A 27,561-nucleotide genomic window follows, 5' to 3' on the forward strand; every position below is an offset into this window, starting at 1 on the left:
AAATTGTGTTATAGACGTAGTTTTGCAGAACTTTTTACCTTTTCGGCAACTCTAGAAATATAGAAAAGCTCATCAAAACACTGTTAGTTTTTTTTCAAAAATTTTACTTTTTAGACTTTATTGAAACAATGTTTTTCGGCGTAATTTTGCAGAACCTTTTTTCTTTTCAAGAACTCTATACTAGTGAAAACTACTCTGACCAGTTTTATTTTTTCAAGATTTCCTTTTTTCGAATTTTTTTTGCGTAATTTTTCAGATCCTTTTTCTTTTTGGGTCTTCTAGAACTTTTAAAGAACTACTTTTTCCAAAATCTAACTTTTTCGACGTTTTTGAGGTTTTCGGCGTAAAATTGCAGATATGATTGATTCCAAAAATTGGAAGAAATCAGTGTAATATACCAAATGAAAGAGAAATTCTGTAGAATTAAAAATTATTAGGTATTGAAAACGCCTTTCTAATTAATTTAATTTTTTTAGGCAAATCAAATTGGAAGTACGTAATTCCAGGATGTGGTCGAGTGTGTATTAGTCCTTAACATATATTTTTTTCGAGAATCAATTATTGCAAAATTTTAAGGATATTAAAGGATACAATTTTAAAGTCACATTTTTAATACCTAATCGTCCTTACTTACCAAATAATTGAATCGACTTTACTTCCACAGAATTTTTTTTTATAATTTGATACCCATAGATACTGTTTTTCAACATTGCACTGGACTTTTTTTTAATTAATTCTTTGAAGTAATCATATTTTTAAAATTCCAAAGTCCTTTTGAAAAATCTTGACGTCTGAGAGAAAAACTAAAAACGCAGTTCTGCTGTTTTGGGCCCATGGTTTTGCGAAAATATTAATTTTTGTGTGTGTACAATAGGGTGGTCCAAAAATACACGTGGAAAAGTAAAGTCGGAATTTTTATGCTCTCACCCCCTAGGAATGTTCTATATCGAAAAAAATATACCCCTATTTTTTTATTTTGAAATAAAAAAAATATTTAGAGGTCGCTCAAAGCGCTCAAAGTTTTCCATGTATTTTTATATGGGGAAAAAACCACTTTTCGTAGAAATGGTATAGAATTCTTAAAAATCAATATTTTTTTTTTATGAGAGAACTCAATTTGTCTGCAGCAGATTCCCAATAATAATACCAAAATTTTTATTTAACCATTTTTTCATCGCAACTAAAATTTATAGGTCCGCCAAAAACCCACAAAAACCCCGAAAAATTCAATGGGGGGGACCAATAAAAAATCGTTAGTATTAAAAAATGGTTAAATAAACAATTGGGTCTTATTACTGAAAGTCTCCTGAAGAGAACCAGTGTTTTCCGATCGAAAAATATTCGTTTTCAAGAATTCTATACCATTTCTACGAAAAGTTGTTTTTTTCTCATATAAAAATACATGGAAAACTTTGAGCGACCTCTAAATATTTTTTGATTTCAAAATAAAAATATAGGGGTATACTTTTTTTTTGATATAGAACAATCCTAGGGGGTGAGAGCATTACAATTCCGAGTTTACTGTTTTTGGACCACCCTAGTGTATAACTTACTGCCGCACGTTGGAATCTATGCCTTCTCATTTTGTAAAGTTTTTCTATGTATAGCCACAAGAAAATTTCATTGACTTGCTGCAACAGCTTCGCACAATTGTGTTTTTTTTTTTTTTTACTTTCAAACTCCATGCAAGCAATTTGAGTTTAGGGGTGGAGTGTAGGCGCTGTAGTCCCGAAGTTTTTTGGTTTTCTTTATCCTCTTAAGTCTTGCTGATATATTTTTGTTATGCAACTTTTAACTTTTAGTAGAAAATTAATGAGATTTGCGATTAATTTGAATGCTGCGGGCAATGTCTGAATACAAAACTGTCACTTCATTATATTTTTACTCGAACGTATATCTATTGCAAGGATGAAGTATTAACTTGAAATATGTATTTACATATTACGAAATAAACATACATTTGTAAATACCTAAATACACACATTAAAGAAGTTTTAAGCAATTCTGAAAGCTCACTCATTAATGATTCATTCTGTTTGTCAAAACTTTTTCTTTGCCTCACTTACAAGAAGAAGAACCCCTTTAAATTGAAGAGCCCGTATAATTTACACAAACCCGCATATAATCAATTTAAATACCCTTTTAATCTTTAGTGGCAACAAAATAAACTTGCTTTGAAATTAGTCAAGCAGCTCTTCATTAGATATTTGCCCAGCCAACTGGAGTGATTCAAACAAACTCCTACTCATGCTTACACACACTTATTATAGTATGTGAGTGTATATAAGTCCTAATGTAAGTACCTAATAGCATAACAACCACTTCACAGGAAATTCCAAACAAAGCAATACTTTCACTTAATTATTTATGTATGCACATGCATATGCTGCGTTGCATGCGATAAGGGTTGAGCGCGCCTCAAAAATCAGGAACGGGGAAAAATTCAGTGGAAACTAAAATCACGTGCGGCTGGCAAAACGTGTCAAGCAAACGCATACATACAAGAATGAATGCATAAGGGCAGCATGAGCAGGCGTGTCGAAGATAAGGTGTGACAAAAAAAAAGGCAAGAATTATAAAAGGGCTTGAGACGAATGACTAGTAGATTAGTGAAACCAATCATAAGGGCAGTGCCTTGAATTTAATCACTGGTTTTTGATAGGGAAAAACTATCAATAATAAATAGCTATCAGTGGGATGTGCGAAGAGCGTGAAAACAAAGTGGGAATGTGTAGCAACGTTGCCAGTTTGAAGAAAATGATAAATGAGACATTAGAAAATATCGCAAAAATACTTTATATTTAATGAATAAAAAAACGTATAATGCACACATATGTAGATGCACCAAGCTTAATCTAGATTTTAGCAAAAAAAAAATAATAATAACTCCCAGCAAGTTTTAATTGTTTGTATCTTTTTTCTCTTTTCAGGTAAGTGCCTCATTTCGAAGACAATCGTAATTACTCGCCGACCGATATGAGATATTGGCTATATTGGTACAGAGTCTCGACCAAAATTTACAAACATTGAAAATTGCCAAATCATAAATTTTGCACAGGGAGGAGTATACATGTAGCAAAACTCTTTGTATTTTACGACGCTGTTATCAACTTTCATTGTTGTGTGTCCACACATCATTTATATGTATATGCTATAAAACCTTTGCTTTGCAAAGATCCTATAAAAAAGTCTAGACATCAAAAACAACGTTTCGTAGAAATTGTGTAGAATTCTGGAAATCAATATTTTTCGATGGGAAAACTTTGTTTATCTTCAGGAGATTCCCGGTAATAATACCCAATTGCTCCTTTAACAATTTTTTCATGGTAACTATATCTTATCGGTCCTAGAGAATGCAATGGGGGGACCAATAAAAACACCTTTAATCATAAAAAATGGTTAAATAAACAATTGGATATTAATATTTTAAGTCTCCTTAACCATTTTTACAAAATACATGGAAAACTTTGAGCGCTGTGAGCACTCCCTAAATATTTTTCGATTTCAAAATAAAAAAATTAGGGGTATATTTATTTTCGGTTCAGAACAATCCACGGGGTGGCGGCATTAAAATTCCGACTTTATTATTTTGGACCACTCTAATGTATATACTGAACGTGAGCACAAAACATTTTGCTTGCATAGTCTTCTATTCTCTTTTCACTGCAAGTTGAATTATTTTAATATCTATTGTAAAATTTTATACAGACAAGACTAAGAGTAGAAAATAAATAATATAAAAAGAAAACTTTTTAATATACCACGCTTTTATAAATTGACTAAAAAGTCGACAATAATATTTCTCAGTCCCATGGAATTTGTAACTTTTGATTTTAAAATTTTAACAAAACGCGGTATAAACAATTTATGAGAATGAATGAAAAGCGTGGGGCGCATGAAATAGACCTGAATTGATATGAAGAGAAATATATGTATGTATGTATGTGGGTATATGAATAACGACCGCTAAAATTTGTACTTTCTCTGGAGAAATTTTAGGTCTATGTTATGGAGTTTGACTATTGTTAATTAAATCTAATGCTTTGCATTGCATGTGCCCTACGTTTTTCGTTTTCAGTCGCATAAATTGTTTATAATGCCTTTAGCGAAAATTTTCAAAATCAAAAGATATCGACACAAATTCTACGGGACAGAAATATTATTTTCAAATTTTTAGTTCATTCATAAAAGCCTAGTATATTAAAAAATTTGTATTCTATTTTATTTATTTATTCTTTGAAAAGCCTAAATCGCTTGGAATATTTTTTGATCACTATTTTCTAGGAAAATTATGTACACAAGTACATCATTTTCTAATCTACTAATTATTGTTAAAATTCTTACGTTAGTTTTGATGTTAGTTTATTCTAAAATTAATTTTAGCTTTAATTTTTTTTGGTTGAAAATTTAATTTTTGTAATTATACTTTTTGATTGAGTTTTTCTAAATTCAATGTTTGTTTGTACTAATTTTTTTCGAAAATTTAATTTTTGTAATTGCATTTTTTTAATTGAATTTTTCTGAAACTTAACTTTCCATTTAAATTTTTTTTTGTTCGTTTTGAAATTTGAATTGGTTTGAAAATTTTACTTTTAATTTAGTTTTTCTTTTTGAAAATTCATTTTTTCTAAATAAAATTTTGCGAAAATTTAAATTATGAAAATTTTAATGTTTTTAAAAATTTGACATTTTGCAAAATTTTTTTATATATTCCTAATTTTTCAAATATAAATAGATTTTCTTAATACATATGGATTTATTTGAAAACATCAATTTTTAAATATTCATGTGTTTTTTTAATTATAAATTTTTATTTTGCAATGTTTAAGGATTTTAATTATTTTGTAATGTGGATTTGTGGTTTTTAAAATCTTAATATTCGGTTAAAATTTTAATATTTGTTTAAAATTCTTAATTGTTTGGAAATTATTTTATTAATTTTTTCAAATATATATATTTTTTTACTCTAACTTCATTATATATCGAAAATTTGTAAGAAAACGCCTTTTTATAAAGCTCTTCAATCCTACTTTATTTTTTATTTATTCTAAGGCCATTAGATTATAAGAGGACTTTAAATTTATTTGAAAACATGTTTTTAATATGCATGTTTTTTTTGAAATATACATATTTTAATTGTTATTTTTAATTTTGATTGAGAGATTTAATTAATTTAATAATTTGAAAATCATAATTTCGTTTTGAAAATATTGTTTTTTTTTAGAAATACAGTTTGTTTTTATAAAATTCACTTTAAATTTGATATTTTGTTTAACTGCATTTCGTTTTACTTTTTTCGTTGTTTTTTTTGAAAATTAAATTTTTTATAATTATTTTTATTTGAACATTAAATTTTTTTATAACCAAAATTTTTATTTTTATTTTAATTTTGAAAAAAATTTATTGAGAACTTTAATTATTTTTAAGTTCACAGTTTTTTTGAGCAGGATATGTTTCTTCACAAACAAAAAAAAAAACCGTTCATTAGTCTAACACCGGTTATGCATGCGACCCTTTTTTTCGTAACATATTTTTTGGTTTGAAAATTGTAAAATTATTTTGAAGCCCCTAATTTTTTGCTTTGTCATTTTATTTATTTTTTGTTTTGAACATTTTTTTATATTTTATTTTTTTAATATTTTTTTTTTTAATATTTTTTTTTTTAATATTTTTTTAAATATTGTTTTTTAATTTTTTTAATTGTATTTAAAAATCTTAAATTGAGTTCTATGGGCATGATGTACCTAATTTTATTTTTTCATAGCTTGATCCGAGTGATTTGAGTAATTATCTTTTTGAGTGCTTTCATCAATTTTTTTTTTTTTAAATCTTCACAACAACTGATAAAGTTTGTTGCTCGCTATCAAAACATTTGCTTTATTTTGCCTATATGTATGTATACCTACATACCTAATTGCTCTAATTAGTCAACCATTTGCTGTGTGCACTTCTGACCCACTCGGCGATCGAAAAGAGATCACAAAATGGGACAGCAGCGTGAAAATCTGTCGCCATATGTTATAGCCTACTCTTATTGTCTGTCCATTGCTAATTGAGCTGTCAGTGCAACATAAATTTGCAACTACTTACTGTTCATAATGAAAGTGGCATATTCATTGGCACAGCGTGCGATGAGCGGCGGCAAAGTTTGCGTTGCTATTTGTGCAATATTAGCTGCTGCCGTTCTGGCCTAGCTTGCCCGGACTTGGCCTGGCATACTTTTTTTTTGTGTATGATACCAAATGCCTTACGCTTTAGCCACACACCGCCAGAGCCAGCCAGCTTGCAATCCAGCCACTGCAATGCGTCGCCATTGACACAGGCAGTTGGAATGGAGCAAAAGCGCAAATATTGCGAAATAAAAATGAAAATTAAATTTTTGCAACAAAAAAAAAAAACAAAACGATTCCCTTTTATTTGCATATATGCATGTGCTTGGAAGAGCTTATACTCGCTCGTATGAGTATGTATACTTGCATGCAAATCCTGCCATATCATCACAGCAAGCGCAATGTAGAAATTCGTCAATGCGGCAGGCTGTGAAAAGGACATCAATTTTATCGCCTTTGCGTTATTATTTTTTTTTTAGTATTTGTTTTCTTTTTTTCTCGCTGTGCTGCGCTCCATTCGAACAATAAAGCATTTATGCATACGGAGATTAATAAATCATGGACTAGTAAACAAAAGCGCATAACCAAGCATCGATGCAGGACTGGCGATGAGCTGTGGTGCGCTCCAGTTCTGCATACATTTGCCTAGTTTCAGCTTACTTGCCTACGGACGGACAAGGCGGGCAGGCGGGTTGCTCTGGCAGGCAGTCAAAACGCTGCTCAAACCAGCGCGTGACCAATCCACCTAGTGACCCTTACAGCTATGTACGTATGTATGTATTCTTTCGAATATTTGTCAACTGTCAGCGGACATTACATTGATATGGGTTTGTGTGCTTGCTGCGCTAGTGTGAGTACTATTCTGGCTATCCGCAACATCAATTCAAACTTCCATTGCCTTTTTACGCGCTCAGCAACATTTTTATTGTGATTTTCTTCTTTTTTGTTTTTTTTTGTGTGTACTGCGGCCGTAGGTCACCACTGCAAAGTTGGCCACCCAAAAATAGAGCGAACAAAAGCCTGAAAAAGGTACTTTGATATGTGGCAATATATCGCTTGGTTGCTGACGCTTTAGTTGTTCTTGCCCAGCACATTCCAATGCTGATATGCATGAATTTACCTACATTGTAACTCGCATTTGTTGTGGTTTTGCGGATATTGCTCTGGGTATGTATGCATATGCAAGCGAGTGCCGCACTGATTACAGTGACCAAATGAAATCACCACGACTGATGGCTTGTGGCCACTGGCTGTCAACATGCTTCGTGAATATTTTAAACGAACGAGATTTTAAAAATAAAAATATATGTATGTACGCTCAACATAAGTATAGTAGAAAGGCTATCGAAGAATCTGCAAGTATTTAAAACACATACAGTCAGTCAATAAAGTTGAGGTACAGCGAACTTTTTACAATACCGGTAACTATTTAAAATTTTTTTTTCACTATTTTTTTTTATTATAAAAAATATGGTTAATTCTACGACAAAAACCCCAAAAATCTGAGTTCCAAACCTCATGCAAAAGTAAAGAAAATTCTGCAAACTTTCATCCAAATTTGCACTTTTTATTTACACTCTTAAGAAAAAAGTTGAGTATGCAGTTTTTTAGCCCATTCAAGTTTAGTATAACAAAGTGCAAGTTTGAGGTAGCTAGGACTTACCATTGTTTTTAGCAATTTTTTTTGCTGAAGGTGTCGCTCATTTTCCCCATATAAAATAATGCTAGTTAATTTTTTATATGGAAAAAATGTGCGACACCTTTAACAAAATTAAAAATTCCCAAAAATCAGTGGTAAGCCCTAGCGTCCGCATACTTGCACTTTACTATACTAAAATTGAATGGGCTAAAAAACTGCATACTCAACTTTTTTTTTAGAGAGCGTAAATAAAAAGTACCAATATTCGATTGAAAATTTTCAGAATTTTCTTTAATTTTGCACAAGGTTTGGAACTATGATTTTTTGGGGGGTTTCTTGTAGAATTGACCATATTTTTATAAAAAATTGCGAAAAATAAAATATTCAAAAAATAGTTATCCGTATTGTAAAAAATTCGCTGTACCTAAAATTTATTGACTGACTGTATGTACTTGCCGGCGTTATTCATTTTAATTATTTTATGTAAATTTCCCTATATTTTCAGATATACACTTCGTTGTAGTTATTACACATATGACTTGTCCCAAAAGCCTTAAACCTGCTGTCACAGGTTTCATCAATATAAATACATATGCATTAGTTTATATTTGACTGCTTTCATAGCACATGGATTTCCGAAACTCCTGCCTGCCACCGGCTTCATATCCGCATGAAAATAAATGAAATAAAAAGAAAAAAAAACTCAGCTTTACTTCATCAGCAAGTGCACTTTAATGAATGCAGCATCGACGTTACAGCATCTCATACATACATACATACATACATACATATATACATACATATTTAAACAAATTGCTAAATATTCATGCAAGAGAATTTGTATATTCTCTTGTCGACGTTTGACACGCTTACAAGTTGACGACACTTTTTGACCCACATTTACATTTCTGAAGCACCTGCCAGTAGCGCCTTTAAAGATCTTAAGAGCTAAACAAATTTAGTGAGATATTTGTTAGATTGTTGCAAAAAGTGTTGAGCATAGTATGAAGCCTTCAAGAAAACGGAAAAGAACTTTCCTTCGATCAAAATTGGTTAAATAAGTTTGCAGCTCAAGAGAAAAATGCTCGCATATTTACTTTTACGAGAGAATTTGCAGCAAGGGGAAAGTAGTTTTTCTAGCATAAAGAACGAAAACTATTTCTTGAGATTTCGATGGTCTAGTGTGATAGCTTTCATAGAACTGTGAATTAAAATTGCTGGTTTCGATTTTAGAGATTTACAATTTCAGTTGAGAAACTTAAGCAAAAAAATAAGTAAAATACAAAATGGGATGAAGCTGTATAACAAAGGTCCGAAAGAAGTATTTCTCTGTGAAATTGTTTTGAGCGAGCTATTCTCGATTTGAGGTATTAGTAGTCACTCGTTCGGCTTAAAGCGAAAGTTTACTATTCCAAATTGTTTTCTTAGTTAGATTTTTTTTTCTGAGCAGTCGGCCAGCTTGCGCCTTTATTCAAACTCCTGACTTTGCTAGCATAAGCGGTCCTTTTTATTGTTTTCTTAATTCCTTTTTCGACAAGTTCTGCATTTGTAACCAGCTTGAATTAAATCTGCAAGGTCTTTGAGTACTTAATCATTCTTGTCGTTTGCTAGACTTTTCACATTCGGCTTTTAGCGACTAAGGCAAACGATAAGGCTAATTTAGAAAGCTTCAACGTTTCCTAGAGTTAAAACCTACTCAATATAAAAGTTGGGTGGCTAAAAGAGATATATGGGTTTCCTACATTTATATAGCGCCTGAGCTTAAAAGAGCTATGCCCGTGGGTGTATTTTTTATCGGCGACCTCTGACTGTCGTGATTCTTTGGTTGTCAGTGAACAAGGACAGAAGACTCAGGCCTATATAAATGTTTCGCAGCTGACATGTTTGGCTCCACAACATTTCGCCGGTGTAGGCCGAGGTAGAAAAACTTAGTCAGTTTCCTGCCTCCTTTTTGCGAACTTGCGCGCGAAGCTCGAAGTACCTCCTGTTGGCAAGACACACCTTCTCCATACCCGTTGGCATTAAAAATGCTCTAAATATCTGTGAAGATACAAATAAAAATGTATCGGCAAGGCGCTCAAGCCAAAACTATGCTAACATTAGACCTTAGAACAGACATGGGCAGCGCTGGAAGAACTCCATAAGCATGTAAATAACTTTTGCATTTTAGACACTTTTTTAATCATCAGCACTCGCTGCTACATAACCTGGGACATGTGATCCCCCGCATGGTGTGAAAATGATTATTAAAAACAGTGCCCGTGGTGAAAGTCTCGCTCAAACGCTGAAAGACTTCCCTCCGAAAAATGAGCGGAAACTTTTCGCTTTACAGTCGAAAAGCGATCAATCTAGCTAAGCTTGAGGGCACGGAAGTTTCAGACAGCCGGTACAAAAGGTATAAACTTCGAGGCAGTTAGAGGGGGCTAGCGAAGGCATCCGAGATCTATCTTTATCACACATCGAATTTGGGTACTTGGTAATATTTGAAGTCTGTTTGGGTATTAAAGTTTTCATGGAGACCCTTTGAGAGTTTCAAGCATGTGCACGAAATCTTTGGTAGCATCTTGATGTAAGTTTACTCTGAATTATTTTAAATGTATCATTAGCATTTAATTAATTCCAAATGCATACAAACTTGTTCCGGAAACCCAGTGCCAACTTTATGGCACCTTTAAACTCCCATCAACGTAAGTCATTGTAAACAAACATCCGAAACTCATTTGCACAGTCATTATACGAACTGAATATCCCAGTAATGCATACATACATACATACAGTATTGGCCAATACAATAAAACCCCCATTTCAAGGTGAAATTATTTTTTAGAATTTCGCCGAACTTGTTGCCGGTTTCTTCCATATAAAAAGAAATTGTGTTTATTCTAGTTATACATGGAAGCAAATGCGTAAAAAAAATAAGAAAAAAAATCAACGGTAAATTTTAGCACATTATCGGACTAAAATTGACTGCGCTACAAAACTGTGTACTGGAAAAAAATTCTTCTGAGAAAAAAGTTTGAAATTTGGGAGAAAATTTGTTGCATATTTTTGTAGTCTTTTACAAAGTTTAAAACTTGGGTTTTGTTAGAAAAGGAACTCTATTTTAATTGAAAATTCTTAAAAATGGATTATTAAACGTACCATAATAAACCATATCACTTTGAAATGTGGCTGCTATAGATATGGCCAATACTGTATATATTTTAACATTAAGCTCGACGCTAATACCCACCCTTGATTCATCTGAACGAGTGGTAGCGCATATCATTATCTGAGCGATACGTTGATTTTGTAGTATTTTGCGGCGACACTTAAAAGCATAATTCGCAGTGCGTGCTCGAAAATGTGTAAAAGGGTTTAAATTTTTTATGCTTATACATACATACATTAGGGCGAATCAATTTGTATGACACTTTGCGCGTATAGCACAGAAGGATTCTTCGTGTAGTTTTAAGCAAACTTTCCGAAGAAATCATGGGCCTTAAATCAATTTGGTGTTTGCCAAATTGCTAAAATAGGTTTCTAAGCATTTTGTTGTAGTGTCGTAAAGAAGTGGTTAAATTTTGTAGAAAAACATGCTATAATGATTTTTTTTGTTTGTTATGAGGAATCCATTTATGGACTTAACTTTTTCTTAAAAAATCCACCAGAGCGCGTTAAAGAGAAAATTTTCACATTTTCTACGAAACTTATTTTCGCAAATTTTGCAAACTCCAAATTGATTTTGGACCCATGGTTTCTTTAGCAGATTTGCTATGCTATACGCGCATAGTAAAATATAATTGACCCGCCCTAATGTACATATATTTTTATCCGATGGCAGAATTTCACCATTTGCATTACAACAGGCAGGAAACTGCTATACACCTTCACACTTCCGGCAACAGCTGTGCAGTTGTATAGTCACTTTTGCGTGGGTGGCAACTCCTTTCACACAGCACATTGGCTGGCTCATGTTTTGCGGATACGGGTCGTGCTTTGTTTTTATGACATTTTGTTATGCTGCGGCTCGTGTATAGAGTAGGGAAAACTTCTTTCTTCTTCTTTGTCGATATCATCTCATTCAATTTGTTGATGATGTGAGTGCTGTTGAGCGCTGATGTTTATGTTATTACGCTTTTGTGATGGTGGAGATGCTGAAACTCTAATGCTGATGTGTTCCAAGCGGCAGCTATTGTTGTTGTGTTTGATGTTTTGAAGTGTCTTTGATGCCAAATGAGGTCTGCTAGGTACTACATACATATGCTTGCTGTTGTGTCATTTGAAGTGCATGGGTGTGAAAGGTTCGATTTCAAGTGTGTTTTGTAAATGTGACTATAGTCCTACCACAGCTCGCAGTTAGCTGGATTGATCCACGGCACTCACCTCCTTTGCCTCTTTTGCGTAGTAATCTCTTCGCTGTTTCACTTCAAATAGTGCGTATACGCAGTGTTGTACCCGATTAAGTTCCATTTAGCTGTTGTTTACATATGTATGTATGTATGTATAATGCACATTCGATTGCCTGCTTTCGATTGCTCGTAAATCGAAATCCAACATATGCCTACATTTATCAGTTCAATATCGTTCACCTCCACCGCATGGCATAGGTCAAGCTGTGTGCTTGAAATTTAATTTAATTTGTCAATAAACAAAAACATCAATTTTTTTCGTGCGCGCTCCTCTCAACCTCAGCCGGCGAAGGCCGCCTTTGATTTTCGGTCCAACATTACGCGCTGTTGATGGCCACTGACGTTTCAATTTTTGGTATTCATCTCCATGTTCGGGGTTTGCTGCATTATTTACTACTCGCATGCAGCGCAATATATTACTTGTTTTTAATTTTTTTTCTGGCGCATACCTACTTTTCATTAACCTGTGGCACTTTTTGCGTACATTTGGTTTCATTACATTTGCAAGTATTTTATTTGACGACGGCCCCCCAGCTATGCGTTTTATGTTAACAACATATTTTGTATTTGCTTTGGCCACGCGCCTACATCCCTCCATCTCTCACTCTCTCTTTCTTTGCTTTTTCGTACGCTTCCAATGCATTGCTTCATTTCACCATTTTACGCGTTCGTAAAAAATCCATTCAATCATTTCTTGCATGCAGTGTTGTGTGATCCTTTAACCCCGTGGCTGTGGTTGAACGCGCTTCAGCCGCCCTCGCATTACACCTAAAAATCGTTGCTTACTCCTGCTGCATACCCAATTTTTCGCGGCCGTGATTCCAATTTTTATTTAAATTATGATTCTTAACAAATTAAATCCGTTACATATCATAAATAATCTGTGGCGAATGTAACGATTGGCATTCGTTGACTTTTATCTTTTTACAAGCTTTTTTTTTTTTAATTGTTTTTGCTTTCGACGGTTGTAATGGCGCTTTTGCTCACTCATTCTTTCATCAATTACAGATTTCATTTTCGGCGTTGTTATCCATACGCCCAGTATTTTTTTCAGGATTTCCATGAAATTTTTGTTTCATTTGCATTTGCGCTGATTTTGTTTACTTAGCTCCGCTGTGCGTACTCTTGTGCTACTACATGCATACATACGTACATTGTTTAAATGCTACAGTGATGTGTTTATTTTACCTTTTTATACACATTTATAAATTGTTAATAACACCATACATACATTCATGCGCGCCAACAATGGTAAATTGCCACGCGATTGAGCTATTCGAGCGCTACGAGAGTTCAAACAGCACGCATTGAATAATTTGTTGTTTGTTTTATGCGAGTAAATAAATAATGTATATTTTATTTTGGCTCTTGTGGAAAATTCATAAATACATACAGAAATTTTAATTGATTTAGCATTTTTATATTATTTCGTATAACAATTACCACTCTGGCGGTTGGGAGTTTCGAGAGCAAATATTTGCAAAATAAAATAGTAATTTAGGCAACGAGCTTTTGGATGAAAAGTGCTTGGTTTCTTTGCAAAGTGCGCAAAATAAATGTCGGCAAATTTCATTGATTTTCGGTAGTTTATACTCTAATAAAAAGCTCTTAAAAAGACAAGGTTTGCGCACGATTTTTACTAGTAAAATTTTTCAGATCCAAAATTTTTATATTTTGAACTGAACCTACCTCTGATAAATATACAAAAATTATCACACAAATTTTGAAAAATATTAATAGGAAAAAGGAACTGGCAAAAACCAAGGGGTTTCAAAACCCCGAATGGAGCCAAGAAGATTGTCCCACTTAAAAAAAAAAAAAAAAAAAAAAATCCAAATATATCGGGAAGAAAAGTAGCGGAAAAAGTGCAATGCACTCAGGCTTTCGATTGAAAAGTTAAAAAGAGGAAGCGCTAAAGTCATACCAGGTCCAGAAAGTTCTAGATAGAAAATAAAAAAAAAAAAAAGAACTTCGAAGCGAAGAAACGAGCCGTAGGACTTCACCGTGATTTCATACAGAATTTTGACTGCTACATTATGGATGTACATGGCGACTTGTGCAGCTGCCGGGTGGCGATTTTTATGTCGCAAGCGGTAGAGACAATGTTCAAGAGAAGTACAAAATCCAAAAAGAGACAACGTTTCTTACGAAATTTTTGGTATGGCCGGTAATATGTAGTTGTGGTATGCGTAGCAGTTCGTTTGTTACAAATGGGATTATTAACGCGGAATAACATATCATAAAAACGACTTTGACCATTTAAAGGGCAGCATGAAATTATTACATTTTTTAGACTGATTTGGTTTCATGCTATTACAGCAAATCAGCAGTTGAATGGTATGCGAAAAATAATATGTATATCATTTGTACCCAGACATGCGAATCCACCGAACCTCCCTGAGCTCAAACCCATTGAACAGGTTCTGGTAAAAAGGGTTCTGAGGGGCTCAAGACAGGTTGCTAAAGTAACTAAAATTAAAAAAAAAAAATGATTCTTTTCCACTAAAAAAAAAAATTACTGAAAACGCCATAAAAAGCCTAATTTAGGATATTTCGGAAAAAGTTACATTTTTTATAGAAAAACAACTAACGAACAAATTATTTACAATAAATGTAAAAATGAATAGGATTTAATCGAATACTTTAAAAGTAATTGGTATAGTTTTGTGCACCAATTTCGCAAAACTTAGACAGAAACATTAAATTTAGCTGCGTGAAAGTCCTAAGAGATTTGGGCGAAGTTTGGAATAAGACGTCACTCCGCTTCCTCCTTTCCAGATTTCGACCATTTTTATTCAGCTCATCGAGGTCATCATATGCAGATGATTGGCACTAGCGCTAGCGTAAAAACAATATCAGGCATCTCGTTGGTCGTTGAGCAGAAGCTGATTTTTAATAGGGGTATTCTCGGAGTCTTACAAAGCCCTTCCAACCTGCACGGATTACACGGTAGAAACCGATATTCCTATGCGGTAGCTCTGTAAACCGCGCACCGTGCAGGACTTTGCAAGACAGCGCGAATACCCCTAATATAAAATTTTGGCAGAATATTGCACCCACAATTTTAAACTTTTTTCACAATTGTAGGAAACATTTTAGGTATACAGTTTTATAGACCATGAAAATTTAGTAGGCGCTGGAAAAACGCGTTTTAATATATTTTTTTTGCTCGTTATGTAGAGTGTTAAATTTTGATAAAAAAAAAAATTGGCAAAACTAGTAAAAAATGCCACTGAACTTAATCAGCTCACCACAAGTGTACATATGCATATTATTACTCTTTTTGTAGGACTTCCTTTATTCGCCAAAAAAGCTAGAAATAAAAAAAACTTCCTGTATCATTTTAGTATAAAAAATATAGTAATTCCAAAAAGACTACGCGCTTGAAAGGATTAATTTTTAAAATATTTATATCATGGCGCAGTATAACACTCAATTAATTTTTTTCGAGCAATTTACTTTGCTTTAAGGGGTTAATAGTTTTTGTTTTAGCAATATTTTCTATACAAAGTAGCTTAAATGTAAAATCATTTTTCTATTACGTCATTGTCAATCACCACTAATTCCATGTCTCTTTTTTCTTTTTCTCTTTACAGGTAGGTGACAATGTATGTATACAAGTAATTGTACATAAATGTTTATGGCACACCCAAATCGTAAGCCAATTTTTTTTATGTACCGAAATCTCTATTCTAACTACGAGCATTAACAGCAACAAATCTTCGAGTATACATTTTTTGTTTGCAGTTTTACTCGTTCTGGCATTTTTCCGCCTAAAATAATTAACTGTTGCTCACTAATTACTTTTAAAAATCACGGAGCTGCCAAATTGCTAAATTCTTTGTACGTACTTACAAAGGCTATGTAGGTGCGAGTATAGGTGTACATATGTATGCATGTAAACTGATGAGGATTGAAGCATTTAAATACCGCTCCGAAATTATAAAAAAATTTTTTTTTATTTTTTTTGTTAGCTTAATGCAAAAAATTTCCAACTTTAAATCAATAAGCCTGTTACCATAAACAAATTTCTTCACTCATTATTTGCTGCTCATTAGCAATATCGTTTACGAATGTTTACACAAATATTAAGGTTGGTTATGCCAATTGAGTCAGAAAAAAATGTATTAAAACAAAACATAAACAAATAAAAAACTTTTAAATAAAAATTCAGCCTGAAATATGCAAAAAAAAGTTTTTCCAATGAGCAACTCGTAATGAGGGGCGGTTGTTGATTTTATCGCCCCTTAATATTTTTGTTTACACTTAATTCTGCCTAATTTCCACACCTTTGCGGCAATTTATTGCAAACTTTAAGCAATTTGAATATTTCTTGGTGATTAATTTTTATAGTAACTGCTGCTATTATTTGGTTTTTTTAGTATTGCACTATTTATTTTGTTTATAATTTTAAAAATTTATGCTTGTTTATGTTAATGACGCAGGAACAAAGTTTAACCGGTTGTTTTGTATCTATTTGGGAATATTCTTAGATGTACATATATACATTGATACTGGCAAGCACGGACCAGAAAAGCTAAAAGAAATAAGTATCTAGATATTTTTTGATATGTATGTAGACCAAGCACGGTGGGTCAGAGAAATCTGTTTTGCCCCAAAAATATATGCCTTATTTTACATTCTCAGATTACAAACGTTCATTTATTCCTTGGTCTATTCATGCAAAATGTATGAAAAGTAGTCGATGTCCTTAAAGCGAAGTTGAGAAAGCGGACCTGATTCAAATAAGTTCTATTCAATTGGCTTCCTATCTGAATTAGTATGTTGACTGCATAACTGACGACGAGTTAGTTGTCCAAGCTAGTTTTCCATGGCCTCTGTATTCTACGTTCTCAGAGTTTTAGTCAGCGTTGTCATCGACAAAGCCTCTTATCCGCATTAAGCTTGATAATTAACTCTCGAACTTAATCCAGATCAACTGCAGTTATTTGGCGAGATTAACGAGTTGATCATGATCACGGCTGCCGTCTGGTTATGCTTTAATAAGGTCTACAGCATTGTAAAATCAATGGCGATGAAGACATCAGAAATTTCTGTCATATGTGCCATAACATATACGTATATATGCTTCGAAATCAGGGTTTATGGAGAGAAAGAGTAAAGAGCATATCAAGGTTCTCTCCCATCTAAATTCTCAGACAAGAAACTCATGCTGGCCACAACCCCGTTAGTAACCGAATTCAACCGGCCTTTGGACATAATTCTTCCTCGCAGATGCGACTGCAATACCATATTTGAAATGTCTGTCTGCAACTATGCCCTAAACACTCTATCCTTCTAGGGTGAAGAAAGTCTCTGTATTCTTTATTCACCACATTAGTAAATGCTGCGCGTAAAAGTATGCAATGTTAGATTCATAAGCAACTTCTAGAGGCTCGTTTGCTCATTATTTTATTCGCCAACTAAGTACTTCTCAAACGTCAAATGCAAAATTGTATTTATGTAAAACCTTTTTTATTTTGTTTTCAATTATTTACAAAAGTGACCAAACTAGCTGGTAAGCACACAATTGTGATCTTTTAATTTTTATTATAAGTATTAGTATAAGTATTCCACTTTGTTTGCACTCGAAAAGTTTTGCTTAAAACATACACGTTTTCGAACCTGTCCGACATAGGTAATTGTATATCATAAACGATTCGTTAATTTAAATTTATTCACCAAAAAGCAATGCATATACATTTCAATATTTAACAATAAACACGAAAGCGGTTTAATACGAGTATTCTTAAATAATTTCCATTCGTTACTATTTTAACGATTTGCTTAATTAAAAAAAAAAAAATTGCATTTTATTGGTTTCATAATCACCAAGAGATCTTCAAGCGAAACTATAAAAAATTCGCTTAATATTATTTAGATCGAAATTAACGATAATGTGGTGCTATAAAATGAAAATAAATAATACCAATGTGCATACATACATATGCATACATTAGACTGCATCAATTTCCATACAGAAAAATAAAATAAATAAAATTTTTACTATGGGCGGCTGAAAAATTTACGGGCGAATTTATTTTTCGAGCGAAACTCAGGTTAAGACAAATTAAGATTTACCTGAGTTGGACCAATTTAAAAATACCTCTAAAAAATGAGCTTTTTTTATCAACAAAAATAGCTTTTCTAAAGTATTTTTGAAAAAAAAATATGAACTCAGATGACAAAACGGTTTAAGCTTAAAAATTTGCAAAAGATATTAAAAAAAAAATTCAACGGAATCACAAGATTTCTATGATGTTTTTATATTTTTTTTTTTCAAAAATTCATTTGAAAAACTTTTATAACTCAGCCCAAAATCAGCTTCAAACTCCTCGTTATGATCATTCCGTTGAAACTTTTAAAAAATATTTTTATGCAGATTTTTTTAAGCTCAAATTGTTTTATCTGGGGTAATTTTTTTTTTCGAAAATAAAATTATGGCCTTTTCTTTTCTCCCGAAAAATGTTACCTTCTCAGTGCCCTCTACGCACAAATACTAGGGAGAGGGCAATGAAAAGGCAAAATTTTTTGTAGAAAAGAAAAACGCTACAAATCCCAATATTTTTCCGAAATATTTTGGCGAAATTTAAAATAAATAAATTTTTTAATACCGGCGGAAAAACCACAACTTTTTTTTGTGATGCAGTCTAATGCATGCAGATAGATATATATGTGCATACAGAGACGTATATCTATATATGTATACATACATATATGCATAGGTATATTCATTTATATAGCCAGAAATAAACGCTTCAATAATAAAAAAAACCTTTCCAGCACATGGATGGCGAGAGAATTCCAAATTAATTGTTCGCATTGCGGTTTATGCATTTCTCAAAAATTTCGCAACACATGAAAAATTGCAAATAATTTTGAATTGTGTTTTATTGTTTTTTTTTTGGTAAAATGAAAATTAAAAAAACCAATTAGTAAGTTTGAAAATAAAGCAGCCAGCAATATTTCTTTCCATAAACCTTCAGATTTAGCTGCCATGACTTTGAGCGAAAAAAAAGTAAAGAACATGAATTATTCACGCTGATATTTTTAAAACAAAGCATTGAGGTGGGTTGAAAAATAATTTCATTATGCATAGTCGACGCGATCAATGGCGATCACGGCATCTGCGTGCGAGTACCTATCATCTGGCTCTGGCTTCTATTGATCGGCAAGCATTCCATTAGTTCACCTCTGCGCTGAAACTTAAATAGTTGTAGTAGGACAAGCGTTGAAAACAAGAAATTTCGAAATTTTATGTTTTTTCTCGTCTCCATTTTTTTTTTATATTTTGTTTTGGTATTTAACTTGTTTTTCACTTTAATGACACTTCGAATTGAAATGTGTCTCGATCGCTGCGGTGTGCTGTCGCTAAAACGCTTGTGTCGCTCATTAGCAGTTCTTCATCAGATTTTTTTCTTCCTATTTTTTGTTTTTTTTAGGTGTGTTGAGGTGAGGTTTGCTCTGTTCCGCCGGTGATTTGACCAAAATGTTTTTAATTTGTTAATTTTCTGTGGTCCTGCGATAGCTCGCCGATTCTTTGATTTGTTTGTTTATTTTTAGCTGTGCTCTTGGTTTGTTGGTTTCATGTCATAATTCGAATAGCTACAATTTTTCATAAATTTTTTGGTTTTGTTGTCTATTTAAATGGCAACTTTTTGTGTAGTTCTAGTTCTGTTTATGTCATGTTAATTTACCTGCGACAAAATTTAAATTTTTTTCCACGCAGATTATTCTTTTGGTTAGCGAAGGCAACGTTTGCTTTGAGTCAATAAAAATTTTAATTTAAAACTATGTTAAAAGCATAAATTTATACATTTTAGCGATAGCTTTTTTTCTTGTAGTTTTTTTTCGAAGTCATTTAGGCGAGCTTTATTGGCTTTTAAGAGAAACGTGCAAAAAGTTGTTAATGCATTTTATGGTTCCAAACTATAGATATTTATTGAATTTATGAAACTGTTTTAAATGTAAAAAATAGAAAGGCAGAAAGTTATATTACTTCTATGGGTGAGGTGAAGTTCAGAGATAGCAATGGTGTAAGTAATGGATATAATCAAAGAAAAAGAGTGATAGAAATGTGATAGAGACAAAAAAAAATAGTGACGCAAATGGAAATAGGTTGTAACTCATGACTCCATAGGCTGCTAGCCAAAAGCGCCGTTTTACAAACTCTAAAGGATGGCTGTACTGTCAGCGATAGGATCAACGAGAACAGCATTAGAGTCGCTCCTAGGTTGGACTCCACTTCATATTTTTGTCCAAGCAGCAGCAGCCTCGCGGAATTCCCAAACGCAAAATTTTGACGGTACTCGTAAAAACACGACACAACATAATGGTATTTTGAGCGAAATACCAGGCTTAGGAGTTCTCCGAACTATGCCAAAGGAACTCTGCTTCGGAAAAAAATTCCAGATCAAAATTCCAAACCGAGATGTCTGCTCAAATGGTTTACCTAAACTAGATCCCAGATATATACACCGATACACAGACGGATCAAAAATGGATATCAGAGCAGGGGCCAGTGTCTTTGGACCTGGCACTAAACTCTCTATTGCAATGGATACCTGGTCCACGGTCTTTCAGGCCGAGGTACTAGCAATGTAAATTTGTGCCATTCTAAACCTTGAGAAGGGCTTCAAAAGGCGCCGCTCTAGTTATCTTTTCAGATAGTTGGGCATCTATAAGGGCCCCATCCAGTAGGACTATCCAACTCTTGCCAGCAAGGAATACGTTATTACACGCTGGGTACCAGAACAATGCGGCATTGTAAGTAACGAGGCCGCCAACTAATTGACTAGGGAAGTTCATCGTGTGTACTTGTGTGACCGGAATTGTTTTGTGGACAAAGTTGGTTCTCCTCGAGGCTCATAATCGAAGCGTGGGTAAACTCAGAGAGGTAGTGGAGAGGTAGGGAGCTTTAGATAGGGCAGCCTTTTTTGATAATCCCTTTGATAGTAAAGATACTCACAAAACTCGTGAAAGGAGCCAACGGTAAGTTGCTTATTGGCTCTCACATGCACTGGATATTGGTCCTTCCACAGAGACGGATTGCCGTCTTTGTCTTAAGAACAAGGAGACGTCGAAGCAAATTATGTGTGATTGCCGAGCATTAGCCAGACTAAGACTGTAATACATCAGTTCTTCCACCGTCTATGCCCTTAAGGTTATACATCTTGGGCCGTCAGGGTTAGGAACCATTATAGGGATACAAAAGATATGCTCTTTTTTGAAAACCGTTAGTACAGAGAGAGTTTTCAATGTAGATACATAGAAGTGGTGACAGAGTCATGCAGGGGTAAAGCTGGATGTAGAATAATACTTTAAGGATGCATAGTTGTGAGATAAATATGAGAAAGAGAGACAAAGATTAAGTTTAAGACAACGACAACATTTCAGAGAAACCTCGTTGCACTCTAAACCTCTTCCACCAGCGGATCTGTTGGCCAAGTATATAGCTTTCAAAACGACAGTCAGGCCGAAAGCCGCAGGTTAGTTTGAGTGCAGGTCCCGCGACCACGGCAGTATGGTACGGAATCTAGGGACTGTATTTTAAGACGAATTTCCGGACGCCTGTGTAGGTAAAAGGTTGGCGTGTGCGTATTAGGATGGCTGCCTCGGTGAGTGTTTCCAAAGATGAGGTAGAAAAGGTGTATGGCTGTACGCGCTGCAGTGTTTTGAGCTGAGTTCGACCTTAATAGGTTTTATAAGCTGTCGAATAAAATCGTAGCATTTGCCAGGTTTCTTCTCATCAACAACGAGTGAATTTCTATAATGGCAGTCAGGCTGCGATAAAAATAATAAAATTTCCAGCAGATGCAGTACTAATACTTTGAAGCTCATCCGCTGTGGGCCTCCAGAACTTAGTAGGCTGCGGATGGGACTCCTGGGAGTAGGCTTTTTACCGAGTCTGTAGGCAGCTGCCATAATAGAAGAATTAAAAGTTATTTTCACTTTGCCTTGAGGATAGCGATACTCTTCATTATTGCTTTTGTTTCCCAAAGATTGGCTTTGTAATTTGGTCGTAGTTTCTCTGGTGGGTAACCAGCTTAGCCTAACCTGTTTGCAAAACAAATTTATTCATAATGAATATTTTGAAATTTATAGCAAAATTTACTAAACCACTCTTCATGGTCCTAACAAGAGAACTACATATATATATACATTAGACTGCATCACCAAAAAAAGTTGCGGTTTTTCCGCCGGGATTACAAAATTTATTATATTCTAAGACGTTCACCAAAATATTTGGGAAAAATATTAAGATTTAAGTGAGCTGGACCGATTTGAAAATACCTCCTAAGTCTAAATCAGAAGAGTTTAGGCTCAGTTATTCAAGTTTTTCTTATACCAATCTTTGAAAAAAGTTAAAAAAACAGCATCAAAAATCTCTTCATTACGATTCCGTTAATTTTTTTTTTTAATTTTTATGCAAATTTTTTAAGCTTAAACCGTTTTGTCATTTGAGGGGATTTTTTCAGAAAGAATTTTTAAGCAACTATTTTTATTCATAAAAACCTCCATTTCTGGAGGTATTTTGAAATTGGTCCAGCTCACTTAAATCTTAATATTTTTTCGAAATATTTTGGTGGACGAGTTAAAATATAATAGATTTTATAATTCCAATGGAAAAATTGTACAGATTTTTTTTTTGTATGGGGAGTGATGCAGTCTAATATACATATGTATGTATATCTTTAAATATATCTTCATATGTATGTTTCTATATATACGTTTGTATTTAAACAAAAGTACACACATACATTTGTGTGTAATCATATGCATATATTAGTTAGCCCGAAGCTTGTGCATCAGTCACTCGCTTGCTCTAATTTATAGCTAAGCACACTGACCGCACTACAAAATTTCGAATAGTTACCCAAATTAGTGAAATTGACATAAAGCCGGTTGAAGTGCCTGCCTGACTTAGCTGTCGGATGTTGGCTGTGCCATTTGTTATGCTAACTCAAACTAATACAAATATACGTACATACATAAATACATTTGTATATTTATACATACATATGTATGCATAATTAGCTCGATCAATGAAGCTCTTAAATTATTTCATTGTTTGCTCTTAAAAGTCAAAAAGAGCAAAAAAAAAAACTTAAGTACTAATTCAAAATATTTTATTTTTCGTATTAGTTTTGTGTTGCAAGCGATTAAAAATGGTAAATGTTCTTTCTGAGCATTCAAAATTATAATTTTGTTGTTTGTTGTTTTTGTGTGTATACATAAATTTTGTGTATGTATGTATATATTTAGATTTTCTTCTCTTGAGTAATCGCTTTGTGTGGGTGTGTAACATATTATCCATTTTATTGGCTCATAAATTCAAATTGCGAGAAATGCATTTTTATTCATCACATTACTCACGGCGTTTATTTTGAACGTCGAAGAAGAACGTCTCAGGTACCCACTTATTGTTAGTTCGAAATTTCTTGCATTAAAGTGTGCTTGTTTTTAGACATATTTCGAAAGCATTCAGGGTGATTGTTGCATTTTAGTGGTAGTATGACAAGAGGATTGGGAAAGCGAGAGGATTGGGAAGGGATAGAGATAGAGATAGAAATAGGGAACTAGATATAAGGCAAGTAATTTTTAGCAGGAAAAAACCCGACTTTAAAAAATATATACATACATATATTTAATGATCCAATGACCGGATCTAAACCAGATTAGTATGGGACCACCTCTGAGACACTACCTTTCCGATGCAAAAAGAATTATCGAAATCAGTTTACGTGGTCTAAACTTATGCGGTAACGTACATAAAAAAAATAATAATAAATAAAAATAAAAATATTCCGACGAACTGATAACCTCCTATTTTTTTGGAAGTCGGTTTAAAATTCTTTTTGCTAAAAATTACTTGTTTTTAAGTCGGCTTTTTTTGCTAAAAACTACTTGTTAATATTTATAATCTTTTTCAACCTAAATTTTTTTATATATGTTTTTATAAAAATATGTTTCATGCTTTCACAAAAAACCATATAAATCACAATTTAAAATTTTTTACAGAATTTAGAAAAAATCCTCAAATTTGTATCTAAATAAGAAACAATCCTCAAATTTTTATCTAAATTTCGAGCTTTTTAACCAAAGTTTTATAAATTTTTTGGGTATGCAGTTAACAAATATTTTTTTATAAAAACTTAAACCCTGCGTAGTGGAAGCGCGCACTACTTACCATACTACACCACAGCTGCCTACATTGATTACATCACGGTATTTTAAATAAATGAAATCGGTTTTTTTGTACCGGTTGCCCATTTCGAAAAACCCAGTTTTGAGTACCGGCGACTAATTTTGAGAAAGCGGTCGGTGTGGTCGCGCCTATCTTTTTATAATGGTACTTTCAAAAAGGAAATCGAAAAATCCGAATTTTTAGTACCGGTTACCAATTAGTTGAAAAAATTTTCTCGTAAAGAATTCTCTCTATAACAGTTTGCAATTGTTAAAATATCGCATTTTCTATTTCTTTAAAATAGGAAGTTGCGGCAGTTGCTCAGTTAGTTTGACACTACGAACTGGTTTAAAGAGGAAATGAAAAAATGAGAAGTAGAAATGTCCTACACTTAAGTAACCAAAATTTCCTCCATTAGCTGGACTTGAACGTAATTTCTCAAATTTAATTTTTGTGAATAGAAAAAAATTGTAAGTACAAGTCTTACTGAGACATTGAACTACATATACATTTTCATTCAGGGTCTGTTGATGTGAAAAAAATCTTGAATAAGAAAGTAAAATACAACTTTCAGTTCTTTTCATATTTTTAATTTTTGTTACATACAACTATTTTGCCCAACTGATTTTTTCTATCCAACGTTTATATGTACATATACATATGTAAATGTGTATATAAACTCTTGCCACACAAAAGTCATAAAAGCTTTTCTTTCTTAACGCTTTCACAATTGATGTGCTAACAAAAAATTCTGCAAAATTTTACCGCAACACTAAAACCATTTTTTTTTCGAAAACACTAAAAATTTATAGTCAATATTTATACCTTTACAACGTACATAAAATGTCAACGGAAAAATGCAACAAAAAATACAATAAGAAATAAAACAAAAAAATATATTAAAATGGCTCCAAATATTATGACTATCAGTGTGGTGAATAATCGCTCACCCGCAAAGGCTTAAGTCGTCGAAGTTTTTCTTAAGTAAATTTACATAAATTTTATGGCACAGCTTAACCCACTTTTCTTCGTTGCACACAAATACCCACACACAAACATAAACGTCTGCGCTCACCTACAGCTTAATAACTTTCTGTTTGAATGGCACAATTTCTAACCGGATTCAAGCGCAAAATTTTCACACTCCCAAGATTTTCATGCGCAGATAAACCATCTTGAGATAAGTTAGTGTCTTTGTACTTTTTTGTGCGACACTAAACAATCTTCTCTGTCAAGCTGCAAGTGTCAAGTGCTCAAGTGTCATTTTGTGTAGTTTGTCATAATGTCACGGACAAGAGTTAATAAAAGCGTCAAGAAAATATGGAAAATTCAATGAAGAACAAACAATGGATTGTAAAAAAAAAAAGAAATCGGCACACAGCTGACCTGAGCTGTGAAGTAGAAAAAATAAATAAAAAAACATTAGTCACAAGTGGTCGTACATATCGAAATGTGTCAGTTGCTGGCGTTGATGATAATTATTGTGCTTTATGTTTTTGCATTATTATTTTTTCTTTCTTAAGTCGCTGATTAGAAGGATGTTGCTAATGACAAAACGAATCTTATGCAGTTTATGCTAGTGTTTTCGTATTTTATTTTTTAAATACACTTATATATATATTTTTTTTGTTTCATCAAATGCTTATTTATATCTCGTTCGCTTACCTGTTCTGCTATATTTCACTTTTACGCTATTTGTAAATTATATTTTTATTTTTATTTTTTGCTGCAGAAACATGTGATGGGTGCAATTTTGTCAGTCATAATGATGAAAATTTGCTTAAATTGACATACAAATTACAAACAATTTGGCAAGTGCTCAAGAAATTAACTGCAAATATAAAAGCTGTGTAGGGAAAAGTGCGAAGCGTCAAGGAGGTTTTTAATAACTACAGCAATAGAAGAGAAAATAAATAAAATTTATTATTAAAATTTGTCAACTTAATGTACTTGGGTTTGTAAGTTGAAACCTGATTGGCAGGTGAGATGTTTTGAAGGAGAAATAATACAGGGATTCTATATAAATTAAGTATTCTATGACGTTGAAGTAAAAAGCGTTTGGTATCCTCCGAGTTCTATTTAAGTTGCATGTAGTGAAATATTCTGCGCAACTTTTACTACCATCTCCAACTACTAGTTAACCAACTATAGTGGCGTACTTGGATAACAAGTTCTTGAAGGTCTACATATGTTCCTGCTCCATAAATGCTTTAGATAGTTAGGACACACAATTCTATTGGTTCAAGCCCTGGTCAAAGCTACATCGCAAAAAAAATGTAGAAGAAAGGTTTTTTCTTAACAGCGGCCGCCTCTCGGCAGGCAAAGGCAGACCTCCGAGTGTATTTCTGCCATGAAAAACAGATTCTCATAAAATTGCTATCGCCGTTCGGAGTCGGCGTAAAACTGTAGGCCCCTCCTCTTTGTGTGGCAACATCAAGGCGCACGCCCCGATTTGGAGGAGAAGCTCGGCCAAACACTAACATATTTGTAAGCGCCAATATGTTATTATTATTATATCTTGTGAAAGAGATGGAGAGATAGAGAAATTCAAAGACGAAGAGAGAGAGAGAGGGAGCAGTTTTACAAAGATAAGTGAACGGCAAATGTTCAGTATTAAAAAGATCCTATAAAAGTGGAAAGCTGTTATTTGCCTTTTGGCAATATGCTTTTTTAAATTAAATTAAGTAAAAAATTATGTGTACGTATATTTTTAGATTCAAAAGTAAAATTAATGAGGATAATAATAATAATAATAGATTGGCGCTTACACATATGTTAGTGTTTGGCCGAGCTTCTCCTCCGGTTTGTGGCGTGCGCCTTGATGTTGTCACACAAAGCGGAGGGACCTACAGTTTTACGCCGACTCCGAACGGCGATTGTATTTTTTATGAGAAGCTGTTTTTCATGGCAGAAATGCACTCGGAGGTTTGCCATTGCCTGCCGAGGGACGACCGCTGTTAAGAAAAAACCTTTTTTCTATATTTTTTGCGATGTTGCTTTGACCAGGGTTTGAACCCAGGTGTTGCGGAGTGGAAGCGCGCACTGCTTACCACCACACCACAGCGGCCGAATGAGGATAAAGCAAAAAAAAAAAAAATGTTTTCAAAATTAAATAAAGTTAAAAAAAAATTTAAAAAATAATAAAATTTAAAAACTAAATTAGAACAAGAAAAAAATTAAATTAAAATAATAACAAAATACTAGGAAGTTAAAAAACCTTAAAAAATATATTTT

At 33.3% G+C, this 27,561-nt stretch overlaps 2 protein-coding genes across 7 annotated transcripts in view; both read left to right on the forward strand.

Moving 5' to 3' along the window:
• Positions 1-27,561, forward strand: part of LOC118743617 (maternal protein pumilio-like) — a 678,449-nt gene that overhangs the window by 481,273 nt on the left and 169,615 nt on the right. The gene's annotated exons all lie outside the window — the stretch shown is intronic.
• The window catches only part of LOC118743586 (maternal protein pumilio-like), a 549,911-nt gene that overhangs the window by 59,398 nt on the left and 462,952 nt on the right, over positions 1-27,561 (forward strand). For 3 of the 5 annotated variants that reach the window (XM_036476359.1, XM_036476352.1, XM_036476370.1), the window contains one exon: positions 15,737-15,748. The exons of the other annotated variants lie outside the window; for them this stretch is intronic. In XM_036476359.1, the coding sequence (XP_036332252.1) occupies positions 15,737-15,748 (12 nt within the window). The remainder of the gene's footprint in view (positions 1-15,736; positions 15,749-27,561) is intronic. 5 annotated transcript variants of the gene reach the window in all.

The sequence above is a fragment of the Rhagoletis pomonella genome, unplaced genomic scaffold (assembly GCF_013731165.1).
Source record: "Rhagoletis pomonella isolate Grant_MI unplaced genomic scaffold, Rhpom_1.0 Rhpom_scaffold_00001, whole genome shotgun sequence".
Taxonomy (NCBI): Eukaryota; Metazoa; Arthropoda; class Insecta; order Diptera; family Tephritidae; genus Rhagoletis; species Rhagoletis pomonella.